Below are 12,162 nucleotides of genomic sequence, written 5' to 3'. Positions count from 1 at the left end.
ATTCCTGGGGGCTTCCAGGAGGAGATCCCTCACCCAGAAGGCGATGGCTGGGTTAGTCACCTTGGAGCTAGGCCAGCGTGCCTTACAGAGCTATCTTCTTTCAGTGGAATATTTAGCTGTGCTACAGCTTTCTACCAGAGCATTAAAATCACCCTGCAAACTGCTTGAGGTGGCTTGTGAGGACTTACAGCAAAATTATCATTTTCTTTCCAATGCGTTGGAAATTTCCATAAGTCAAGGAAGAGGGGTTCTTGCTGCCCAGCACTTGTCCAGCAAGTGCCTAATGAACTTAAGTACAAATGAAACTGTAACGACTGTCCAATGCACCTCTTGTGTAATTGCGTACAGGAAACTCACACAGTAATTCCTGCTCCGGCTCCAGAATAAATATCCCATGAAAATACCATCTGACATTGGTTATTTACATGCTGACCTGAGATTTCATCCAAACTCTGTTCTCAGTCTCTTTGCTAAGTTTTACTGACCTTTTCCCCAGGTTCCTGGTGTGATTCCTACTGAGCTCCGCTGACTCTGTTCAATTTCATTCCCTTTCCATGATGGTATCAGCGTACTGCCTTACACAACTTAACCGCATATGTGAAAATACCCATTTCTAGCATGTTCTGCCAAAACTGAAGGTGAGTGAAAGCAGCTGGCCTCCCTACTGCATTTTGCCAAAGGACTAGTTGTTCGTTCTCGGTCCTTTGTGTGCCTCTGACCCCAGTAACTCGGAAAGCTCCAGGTTTTACATAGCTAGGAGAGCATCAGACCTCAGCTCTGGTGCCCTGAAACACGACAGTAGAGTTTATATGCTACACACTGTTTTATGGGAAAAGTTCCTAACATGGTGTCTCCTGGGATGGAGATGAGGACTGTGTGTGCCTGTGACTTCCCAGGCTCCACAAATAGCCCAAGGCTGTCCATTCTTGATTACTCTTTTAATCTATTTTTTTTCTGCATGTTAATATAAAAACACAGAATGGCTGAGGTTGGAAGGCACCTCTGGAAATCATCTAGTCTCAATCCCTGCTCAGAGCTTGCTGTCCACCAGGATCCCAAGGTCCCTTCCTCCAAAGCTGCCTGTACCAGGGCATGGAGTTATTCTTCTGCTCCCTAACACTGTCTCCCATGGGATCCTTTGAAGCAGGTCCCTGAACATGGCAAAATCTGCTCTCCTGAAGTCCAGGGCTGTTATTTGCCTGGTTATTCACTACAAGAGGGAAAAATCATTTGTGAAAGTAGTTTCAAACCAGCCAATCATCTGAATACACTGCTAACTCTGAATCCCAAAAGTTTACAACTTCACAGCTTTTGAAAAATCTGCCTGTAAGTACCTTGGAAGCAGAAGTCCCAAGGGAAAGTGCTGGGATTTGAGCCAAGCCACACGTGTGCCTTTTCAGAGCCCAACCTAAAACGGCAATACAATTAACTACTTCAGCGTTTGCAAAAATCACTGTGAGCCTTCCTCTATCTTTCTGTGCTCTCCACCTCTCCATTAGAAATCCACCTTCTCCACAATGAGTTTCAAGACTGTGATCAAAAATCTTTGTGATCCTGAAAAATGAGAATGGAGAGACAAAAGAGAAGAGACTGAATGCTAGAAGGAATAATGAGAGGTCTTGTAAGCTAAGTTTATTATTCATGTCTCTTTTTGAATGAAAAAGCGGTATCTCCTTAATATAGTAAAGCAACCACAGAATAACATCCAGGCTACCAGATTAGCAGTTCACAGGATTTAGAAAACTTGGAGCACAATGTAAATCCTGTTTGCTGCAGGATGTTAAGGCTTTGTGTATTATATTTTATAATACATGTAACTGCCACTGTTAGACAAGCTCTTCAACTTGGAGAATTGATGTAAAAACGATGCAATGGGATTGTCAGCAGCCTATTGTCTGTCAGCTCATCCATCCGAAAAGGTCCTGCTGTGACGCAAAACGCTAGCAGGTAAACTGGCAAACAAACAAAATTGCTCGCCTCTGCCAGGATCATTTATTTGCTGCTCTGCCCTGATTCTTGGCAACAGTTAAGCCAGGAGGAAGACCTGGCATAGTGCGTGAAATGGACACAGCACCATTTCAGAATGGTCCAATAAGGCTCTCTTACACCTTCACTCTTTTAGCTGACATGAAGAGCGACACTCACACAACATATATCACACACTTGATTTTTATCTGCATTTAAGGATCTGGGCTGCTTGACTGAATTTTATCATGCTTTTTTTGCAATACTGACTGAAATATTTGATGTTTGTTCAGCACTGGTTTTGACATCTCATCACTGTGAAGTCGGGGCTTTCACCCTGTCTGAAAAGCAGCTGTGCTGATGTTTGAAAATTCAGTAATCCTAACAGCAGCACCTATGAAGTAGCAGGACAAACATCATCAACAGTAAATGCGGAATAAGTACAAGCCACTACTGCACCAGTGTCAACAGGGATGCATTAGCCCACAAATGCGACTGCATTCACACAATTGGTGAAATTCAGCCCTGTCCTGGATGCCAGTGTGCTCTCCTTGACTGTTTTTCAGTCACCATTTGATGGTGAGAATAACACGAATCTGTTTGATTCCCAGGAGTACTGGGGGGCTCAATTATCTTGCTTTCTAAAGCACCAAAAATGACAAAGATGGAAAGTCTGATTCACAGGGTCTGCGCACTGAGGCCCACATGGACTTGTTACAAAAATGCTGCTGGTCCTACCAGAAAAATCAGGCCCCTGGGCACTCTGATCCTCATTAGAAATAAGGCAAAATGCTTTCTAGTGAAAGGAAAAAAAAAAATCTCATCTAGGAATCTCTGTATCTCTCCAGCTCTGAAGCTGGCAAAGTTAAGCCTCACTGGATTTAACTTCAAATGCTTATAACTTTGCATAATTGGGAAACATCAGAGTAACATTTTCATGCATCTTTGCATACGATCAAAAGCATGACTGTCACAAAATCAGATGAGACACACAGCATGTCCCAGACCCTTGGTGAAATCTGGTCGCTAAAGCATGCAGCTGCTGTAAGCGACCCTTGCAGAGGGATGCCCTTTATGAACATCTCTAACTATTTTGGGCCATCTCAAATGAAAGAAGAGTTTAATTAGCAACTTTATCCTTGCTACAGATTTTAATGAAAGTTACAAAAAACATGTAGAGCACACATAATTTTCCACCAAACTGTACAGAAATTTTTAGGATGCTTCTAAATTTGAGCCCCATAGCTAACCCTAGAAAGTTCTATGGGTCTTCTTCACAAAACCTGTGTTCGCTTATGCTAGCAATGTGGCAGGGTCTCTGCATAGGTAAGCTCTCACCCAGCAACAGCTCAAATGATGGGAAAGACACACCAGGCATAACACTATCTTAAAATTATTAACAAACAGAAAATATCACAGAAGAGAAAAAAAATCATGGTTTCTTTCCACCAACTCTGCAATAACAAGATGACTGCCCAGTTTCTCTCATCCCTTCTTGGCAGCCTCCCCATGCTTTTTATTTAATTTCTTTCCCCCTGTCATTCCCTTGCCCTCTGAGACTCTTCCAGGCTCTAACCGTTATTGGGGAGCTCCCAGACCTTCCCATCTCCCAGTGACCCTCCTGAGACTCCTCCCTCAAGTTCTCTCGTGTTTCCTGGTGAGCTCTGGCTCCTCTTTCACCAGCTCCTGCAAGTCCTGTCCCAGTCTTACAGCACTGGAAAGAAACACAACCCGATAGCATTAATAAATGATAGCTAGTCCCTCCTCTCCCTTTCATCCTCTCTTCTCCGGCCGTAAGCAATCTGCCTGCTGCCGAGGAAATGAGCAAACACCCACATGGTGCTGTGGTGCTGCCATGTCAAGCCCCAGGGCTGATTCCAGGCCAGGTCACCATCTGAGCAGGTTGGTGAGCGAGCCAAGATGTTGATCTCCTCAGTTGCCCCGGCCTCCTGCTGGCACCTTGGCTGGAGAAGACCTGATGGGTCCAGGTTGAGGGACAAGGAGGGTTCCCACCCAGCCCAGCATCCCCTGAGGGACACTTCTGCCAAGGGGGCTTCCCCAGCAGCCTCCCACGCCATGAGAGCTCAAGGCACCATCACATTTCATCTGGAGGCCACAGACAGCTCGTGCCTTCGTCATAGCCCCTTAGAAAACAGCTGCCACTCCCTGGTTCTTCCCCGCTCAGTGCCCAAGGCTCTTCTCATCAAAACCCATCAGATTTCACGACTCATCCCTCACCCCAGGTTAAAGAAAACAAGCAATGATGAGATAGAGAAAAGAATAATTGTCATATGAGAAAAATTTATAAGCTATTCTTCCTGCCCATGACTTCCTCATCTCAGACACGAGAAAAGCACCAATTAAACCATTCCAGCAGACTCCCAGAGCCCCAGCAAGGGCTGGGTGCGACAGACACCAAACGGCCCTGCTGACTCCTGACCTGCTACAATGGCTGGAGAGAACCCTTAGCGCTCATGTCCTTACAGTGTAGGGTCACATTTCTCACAGCAAAGGAAGTCCTTCCCCCTCCCCAGTCTGACAAGATGTAGCACTGAACTTGAATGGATTGGTGGGCGCAGGATTTGGGGAGACCCTGGTACTTGTGAACCTGAGACGGAAGAGTAAATCCCCAGTGAAATCCCAACTGCCTCAACACCATGAGCAAAGCAGGAGCCGCAGCAGAGCACACTTGCTCAGCGAACTGATGAGCAGGCTTTAATCAGGACCCACGGGACGCCAAAATGCAATTACAGTCAAAGAGGTGATACAGGACAGCATATCAGTATGCTGTATTTTCTCTCTTTTAGTAGCTTGCTTCAGTTTGCTCAGTTTTTAAATCAAAAGGATGTTTACTAACTGATGGTGCTGCAAGCCACAAGCTGAAAAAACAAGCCAGGTTATTTTTTGCTCTTTTAAAAAAACAAACAAACAAAAAACCACCATCCACCAGGGATCTTGCCCAATGGTCAAAACTGCCCAGCTGCTCATTTGTGTGCACAGCTGTATATAATTTGTACAGAGCAGTATAGCTATAGGAGTGGAAGGAACAGAGCAAAACCAAGTTGCCACAATCAGCAACATTAAAAAGATTATTTTACCACTCATCTTCCCAGCAATTAAGGTAGCTTTGCCCCAGTTTTCTGTGCAATTGAACCACCCTGGAAGAATCAACCCCAACATATTTTCAACCCGTGTTTTTGTTTACTCAGAGAAGGCAAATTTTTAATTCACTTCTTACAAGTATTCACAACAGGCCTGGATTATCAAACAGCTAGCCTTAGCCAAACCAAGAGGAAACAAAAAAAAAGCAATGCCCATGTAATGAACTGTTGCTAAACAACATCAAATACATGTGAGGAGATCTTGGTCTGCTCCTGGAAGTTCCATGAGCAAACACACAAAGTGAAATAAATATGGTAGATTATTTATCGCAATTTCTTCACTCAACTCTTAAGAGCTGCTGCCAGAAATACAGTTCCCGTGCATGGAGCAGAAACCGCAGAGGCCCGCCTAAGGCTACTCAGCATGCAGATGTGGTCCAAACTGAATGCTGCTGGTTTCAATTAGGGACCAGAGCTGGTGCTTTAATTCCATCTTTCGAAAAAAGGTCTCTCTGAAAAGGCACAGCGTATGCACAGTGCCTCCCTGTGCAGGAAATAAAAGCCTTACATAGGAATTTAGTAATTAGCAGATCAGACCATTGGTTCATCCCATCAGATAATCTACCTTTGACCAGTGGCCAACATCTAATGTTTAAAACGCAGAAGAAAACAACCTTCAAAAGTACCTTTAGCTGTATTACTTTACAGAGGAGAAAAAAAAATGTCCTCATGACCTATGCAAACAGTCAGCTTATGCCCTGCAGCACAAATTGTGATTACTCTTCTCTTGCCATGCGTAGTTGCAAGTGTTACTATTAGTCATAAAATTATCCAACCCTTAAAAAAAAAATCCAGCCACACCACTTGCATCATTGGCTCCTGCAGCGCCGAATTAACTATGCTGAAATTACCCAGCACATACAAAATAGACTTATTTTACAAATAATGCTTTTTAATTTAATGGCATAACTCCCTTATGTTATGGGGCTGAAGGAAACCAAGAGACTGATTTCATTTCTAGAGCCACTCTGAATTCTGCTGTAAGACCAGCTTTAACCTTTCTCTCTTCGTGGGGAAAAAAAAGTAGATATCTATATCTTACACAAGTAAATCCTGTCACAAGTAAATCTCTTCTGCCTCAACCACCTTTGCTGTTCCTTCCCCTTGGTCCTTCCCAGACCTCAGATCCTGAGCACTGAGCCCACAGAGCTAGCTGCTGTGCTCCAGACGGAGATGTATCTCGGTTCAAGGGAACGTTGGAGCTCAGTCATGCCTGTTTATGTTCTCTTCCATTTTTAAAACAAAGCTGCTCTGGATCTTATTGGCTTCAACCCAGCGGGAGCCCTTCCACTGGCTTCTGTGGGCTTAGATCCAGCCTTTGGCCCTCACTCTACTTACGTCTTGATGAGCTGCAGCAAGCAAGGCAGACAGCTTTGTTGCTTAGCCAATTTTTAACACGCAGCCTAGTGAGTAACTCCTGGATCGCTCACCCTCCTGAGCAGCCTCCTGCGTGACAATTTTTGAAAGAGGTTTGCTTGGATTTTTCAGTTTCAGGTAAACTGTGTCTGGTTTCACTATGGCCTTTCCAGACAACTTTGGCAACTCAGCGGGATCCAGTTATGCAGATGAAGGATGTATTGGTTTGACCATATCAAATCTCATACTAGCCTGACTTTAATTAGCTCCTTGTGGCCTGGTTTTGATCTTAGAAACGCCATGGTAAATCTGGAGTAACTACTCTGAGAAGCAGAGATTTGAGATCAGCGTTTGGCCCCTGCGGTGAAGTTCTGACCTTCTTTTACGCTCCTGCAAGGGCTGATCAGTAAATGGCCACGAGAGCAGCTCCAGGCAAAACCAGACTTCCAGGGCACAGCTTGACAACAGTGCAAAGGACAGGAGGGTCAAGAGTGCCATGCTGTGGAGTAGTTGAAGCTGAGTGCAGCCAAGGGGTATTACTCCTCCCAGGTTCAGTTCAGTGCTAGCACGTACATGAGGATCTCCGCAGAGGTTCACTGGCTCAAATCAGAGCTGCGCTTGGCCCACAGCCTTATAGGGCCCATGAGCAGCTCCCTGCACCTTCTTGTTCTTGCAGCACACGACACTGCCAAATGCTGCTGCTACGTGACATCTTCCTGCCACTCCAGTGCTGTCTTCATACAGACATCCAAACAGCGTGGGCTGCTTGACTGCTACCATGTCTTTGTGAACCACAAATAGCCCGGCTGAGGCACAGGCCGGCGGAAGGTCTGGAAACTACACAAGGTTCTTGGAAGCAACTGATGGCATTTGGCCACTCATATAGGAAATACACTTGTACAAACATGCTTGCAGACAGTTCCTCACCAGCTCCCCATCCCAAAAGGCGTGCCAGGGGTTCGTTCATCCACCTCGGGGATGGCGTTGACCTGCTGGCTCTAACTATTCCCACCCAGCTGCCCCAGTCCTGGTCTTTTCCATTATCCACTAATACTGACCGCTCTGCAATTGTTTCCTTGGAAGCTTATCTGTAACCCTAATCCCAGATCATGCTCTGGTTATTTCCCATTGATCCCTGACCTCCCTGTGCCTTGCTCGCTTTGCAGCCCTTCCAGAAGACACAGTCCAAGCATGGCAGCCTTCTCCTCTGTGACTTCCCTATCAGTGCTGCTGGCCTTTTCACTTGTTTGAGACCTGTATCACCTACAGCCTTTTTCCCCAGATCATGCAACTCCAACAGCATCAGAGTGAAGCATCCGAATACAGGTCTCATTCAAAGTAACCACCACTGAAATGTTCCTACTAGGCCTGCCTGGCGAACAGGCATAGTTTTTGCAGGTTTGATGGTCTGTGCTAGCAGCAGCCAAGCGTACCCCAGGGGAAGGAAAGAGCTCCATTTTGCTTTACCGGCCACCTCCCCTTCACACAAGGCACTGAAGAATCACCTGCATCTCACTCTACTTGAGGTCAATAGGATTTTTGCCACTGATCTCCAGAGGAAAACCATTTGGCTTATACCTTTTTGCTGAATGATACACATAGGTACTTGGAAATGTATAAATATTATGGTGTATGCTGGCACCCAGTCCCGCTGTAACCCCTTCTCATTCTGCAGTTTAGCCCCTATCTATACTGAGTCCTCGATTACCCAGTTTCTTACTTCACCATTGCCAAATCCCCAAGCAAAGCGCACAGGATTCTCACCTAAGTCCCTGCAGACCTTTGCCTGGCAGTGTTGTGGCACAGGCAATAATTTGATCAGGCCAGGTGCGTGGTGGGATGCCTTGAAGTCACTGTTGCTTGCTGCCACCAGCAGCCTATACCTGCACGAGGAGGTTTCTAGGAGTTGCCCCAAAGCCAAGAAGCCCAGATGACCCGATAGAGCCAGCAACTGCCCTCAGATTGAGTAGACGGATAAAAACAACCACGTGCACATCAGTAACTGACACCAACCCCCAGACAGACCTTCACATCAAAGCTTTCCTGCAGGAGAGCCACCGAGTCAGGCACTGATGGGCTCTGCTGGGATGGGAAATCTGGCAAATGCCACAGAGCACGTGGGCTGTCAAGGAGACCTTCTGTGTGAGTTCCCTTCAGGTGCAGACAAAGGAGATCTGGCCCTCTCACGTGCATCAGTGAGGCAGAAAGACACAACTCAGTTGTGAAGTTTTATATAGAAAAATGGGGAGAATTTGATAAAGTGTTAAATTTCAAGATCCCTACAGATTGCCTTGGTACTGTTTGTGTGCTGCTGTGCCCTGTTGACCTCTAAGAAGGCCCTGCAGTGACTGGACAACTAGTAATAATATCTGTTATCTTGGCTAATGGGAGCACAAACAAGACTCTTGGAAATTAAAATGATTTCTCATTTTAAACTTTTCCTTTTCAGCAACAATATTCTTCTCATCTTAGTGAGCTACAAGTGACAACACTTTGCTCTAAGACCCCTGCCTGCTGAGATATAATAGTTTTTCTGTGTTTTCTTTATGAAGGTGCCCTAACTCCTTCAGGTACCTGCATACCTGCCAGCATTTGAAAACTAAAGAAACATCTGGGGAGAGAAACAGGAAGATCTTGCAGCTTTGATTAAACAAAATGAGATTAAGAAAGCCTTTGTAAAACAACTGAGGAACAGGATGCTAAAAAAAGAACATGGGTACACTCCCTGATTAAATACAGGATCTAAATATACATGTGTCTCTGGGTATAATTCTGGTCTGCAGAGGCAGAAACACGGTGCAGAAAGACCCAAGGTGGGAAGAGCAAGGAATGCTGCATGCTAAGGAGAGGAAAAGCCATGTGAAAGCCCCAAGTGAGCTGCACCGAGTACCTGACGGGGCCACAAAGAAAATGGCAAATGACTGTATATTGCCAATAAGTTGCCTGTGTTCTGCTGCATTCTCCTTAGGGGCACAGAGGCTCCTGCCCTCTTCCAGCTCCGCTACTTCAGCTGATTTAGCCCACTGCAGCCAAAACACACGTCATGGTGCAAACAGGCACATGAACTGGTAGCTATGTACACGGTCGGAAAGGGCAGGACTAGAAAGAGTGGCCTGTGCAGAGAAGGAGGAGAGGGGGCAGGTGTGCAACAGCGGAGGGGGCTGCTCGTCTGCATTTAGATGCGCTGGCAGAGCAGTGCTGGGGGATGCTGTGATTCCCCTCCGTGGTGCATGGACCAAGTCAGTAAGGAGCCGGTATGGGATAGTGTCAGAATTTGAAATGGAAATGCATGGTTGCAACCCTAGAAAGGAAACTTGCAAGTGCCGTGGCATGTCTTATTTATTCCAGGATCTGACCTACCACATTCACAAACATCGCTCTCCACCTTAAATGACCCCAGAAAGGAAAAACACTGCAATACATAGCAAGCTGTGCGGTCGCAGGAGCTTGGCAGGAGAGAGCAAGACTTTCAAGGTCATGAAAACATGCAGGGGAACACTATGAACGAGCACTAAGTAGGCGAGCTCAGCAACATGCAGGTACTCGCATGCTGGGGTGGACAGGTATGTGTGAAGAGGAGTTGAATACACGGGGAGCGTGTCTACACGCCCTGAGAGCACAGAGGGGAACGTGAAGCTGTGAGATGACGTGGGTGGACAGCCTCAGAGAGTAAGGGATGGAGCCTTTTGGTGGGAGAAGAGGTGTTTTCCAGGGAGCAGCAGAGCAATGCAGAGCTTTGGGTGTGCCTCCATGCCAGTGCGGGTGGGGAAGCTGGGAGGTGAGGAAAACTGGTGTGGCTGCATACGGGAGCGAGCAGGTGCTGCAAGCAGTGACACACACACGGGGGTAACCCAGCTCCTGCGGACTTCCAGGAGCAGGGAGCGGCTACAGAAATGGCTGCACACATCGGTGATGTGCCTACATACGTACAGTGATTCCTTAGGACACTTACATAAGAGACGGCAGCACCTATTAGACAAATGCTATTTACTGAAGCCTCTTGCCTGTGGTGCTTTCCCTGCATGAGTATCCTATACAGAAAGGATCCTTGGCTGTCGCCATGCATGAGGGAAGACAGCAAGAGAGACTCTGTCGACAAGGGACCAGCACTGGAGAGAAAGCTCATTTAACAGTGCCTGAAACCACTTGCTCCTCTGGTTGACAGCAAGTGCACAATGCAGCCTATGTTACTCAGGGTGTTTTAACACAGCATCCAAGTCCGTGATCTCACAAATCCCAAGCTGGGTCTTAACATTAACCCTAACATTAAAACACCAGGGCAGAGTGTAATGAAGTGTCCCATACCTTGGGTTTATACAATGGAAACCACTGCAGCCTGCAAGGCTTTTACGCAGAATAATAAAGCTGGCATGGAAGACATGCTTCTGGTCTATAAAACAATGCACCAAGCATCGTCACCAAGTTGTTTAAGAGCAGCAGCATGTTGCTTAGCTGCTAAAACCCTCACCTCACCTCCACCTCACACCATGGCCTCCTCAGGCTCAGAGGGAGGAGGGAAGGGCTGCAACTAGATATTCATTACAGATCAGCTCCATGCAGGCCACCTTGGGTCAATGAAGTGCATGCAAAATTGCCCTAGCACTAGCCCAGCTGTCTGCCATGCAATGGAGCTCGGCATCAATTTCCCTGGCCACCTGAAACAACAAAGTGAAGTGCAGGTGCTGCAATTCTTCTGCTGGGAAATAATCGTTCTTACCCAGAGCAAACAGGTTTGGCTAGATGTGCTCAGCAAACATTCAGAGCACAGGATACTTAAAAGGCACAAAATGATGCAAAATTAGGTTAGACCTTTGTTTTCTTGGGAGATTCAATTGCTAGTTTCTGGACTGTGGGCTGATTTGGTAGTACTTGGGGCACACAGAGACCCTGTATATGTGGAAAATGCTACACGTGGAAATGCCTTTAGAACCTGAGAAACACACACCTGCAGAGAGTAAAATTACAGCCATTTCTTTACAAAGCTACAGAAGCAGATAGTACTATCCCATATATTTTAAATAACAATAATTTTAAAAATTGGGATTATTTACAAAGGAATGCAAAGAAATGCACACAGGGATTTGTATGGTTTCATTTAAGCCGTATAGTGAGATGACAAATCCCAAGCACTCACAACAGACATAGCTGGTAAAATCTGAAAGCATGAAAGAAGAATCATAGCCTACGTGCGTGCAACTGTATAAACATATCTACTATGTTAATCAGAAAAAGTACTGATGCTGCATGCCTCTGCCTTGTCCTTGGAGCAGAGCAGCTCTGCTGGAACTGCCGAGGTGGCCAGGGCTGGACAAGGGCTGTCCTGAGTGTGTGCTACCAGCACAAGAGGTGGCTCAAATACTTTCCTGCCATCACCACTTTCTCTCTCATTTTTTTTTTTTTTTTTTCTTCTTCTTTCTTTTACTTGAATGTGCCTGCTCTGGGAGAACCCCTGAGCACTACCTGGTTTGAGGATAAGCCCAGTATCATTCACCCAAGTTGTCCTTCCTCCTGGGGCCTCTACCCTCAGCCAAGCAACGTATGAAGCCCCACTCTCCTGAAAAAAGTTTTCCAGTAACTCAAGCCTTAAGCTGCCTTTGCACCCTATCGCTCAGCAATAGAGAAATACACCTAGATCTAACACCACAGGGTATGGGGGTCCTGCTCAGCCTGGTATTGAACC

At 46.2% G+C, this 12,162-nt stretch overlaps 1 protein-coding gene across 1 annotated transcript in view; it reads right to left on the bottom strand.

Annotated features, from left to right (window-relative positions):
• LOC104163071 (beta-1,4-N-acetylgalactosaminyltransferase 3-like) overlaps nucleotides 1–12,162 on the bottom strand; it is a 53,219-nt gene that overhangs the window by 33,483 nt on the left and 7,574 nt on the right. Inside the window, 1 exon segment of the mRNA XM_009701953.1 lies at nucleotides 9,373–9,505. Coding sequence (XP_009700255.1) covers nucleotides 9,373–9,505 — 133 coding nt within the window.

Source organism: Cariama cristata, unplaced genomic scaffold, assembly GCF_000690535.1.
Source record: "Cariama cristata isolate BGI_N322 unplaced genomic scaffold, ASM69053v1 scaffold5726, whole genome shotgun sequence".
In the NCBI taxonomy this organism is placed as follows: domain Eukaryota; kingdom Metazoa; phylum Chordata; class Aves; order Cariamiformes; family Cariamidae; genus Cariama; species Cariama cristata.
The sequence above is the reverse complement of the archived record's forward strand: the minus strand, read 5'-3'. Positions and strand labels throughout refer to the sequence as shown.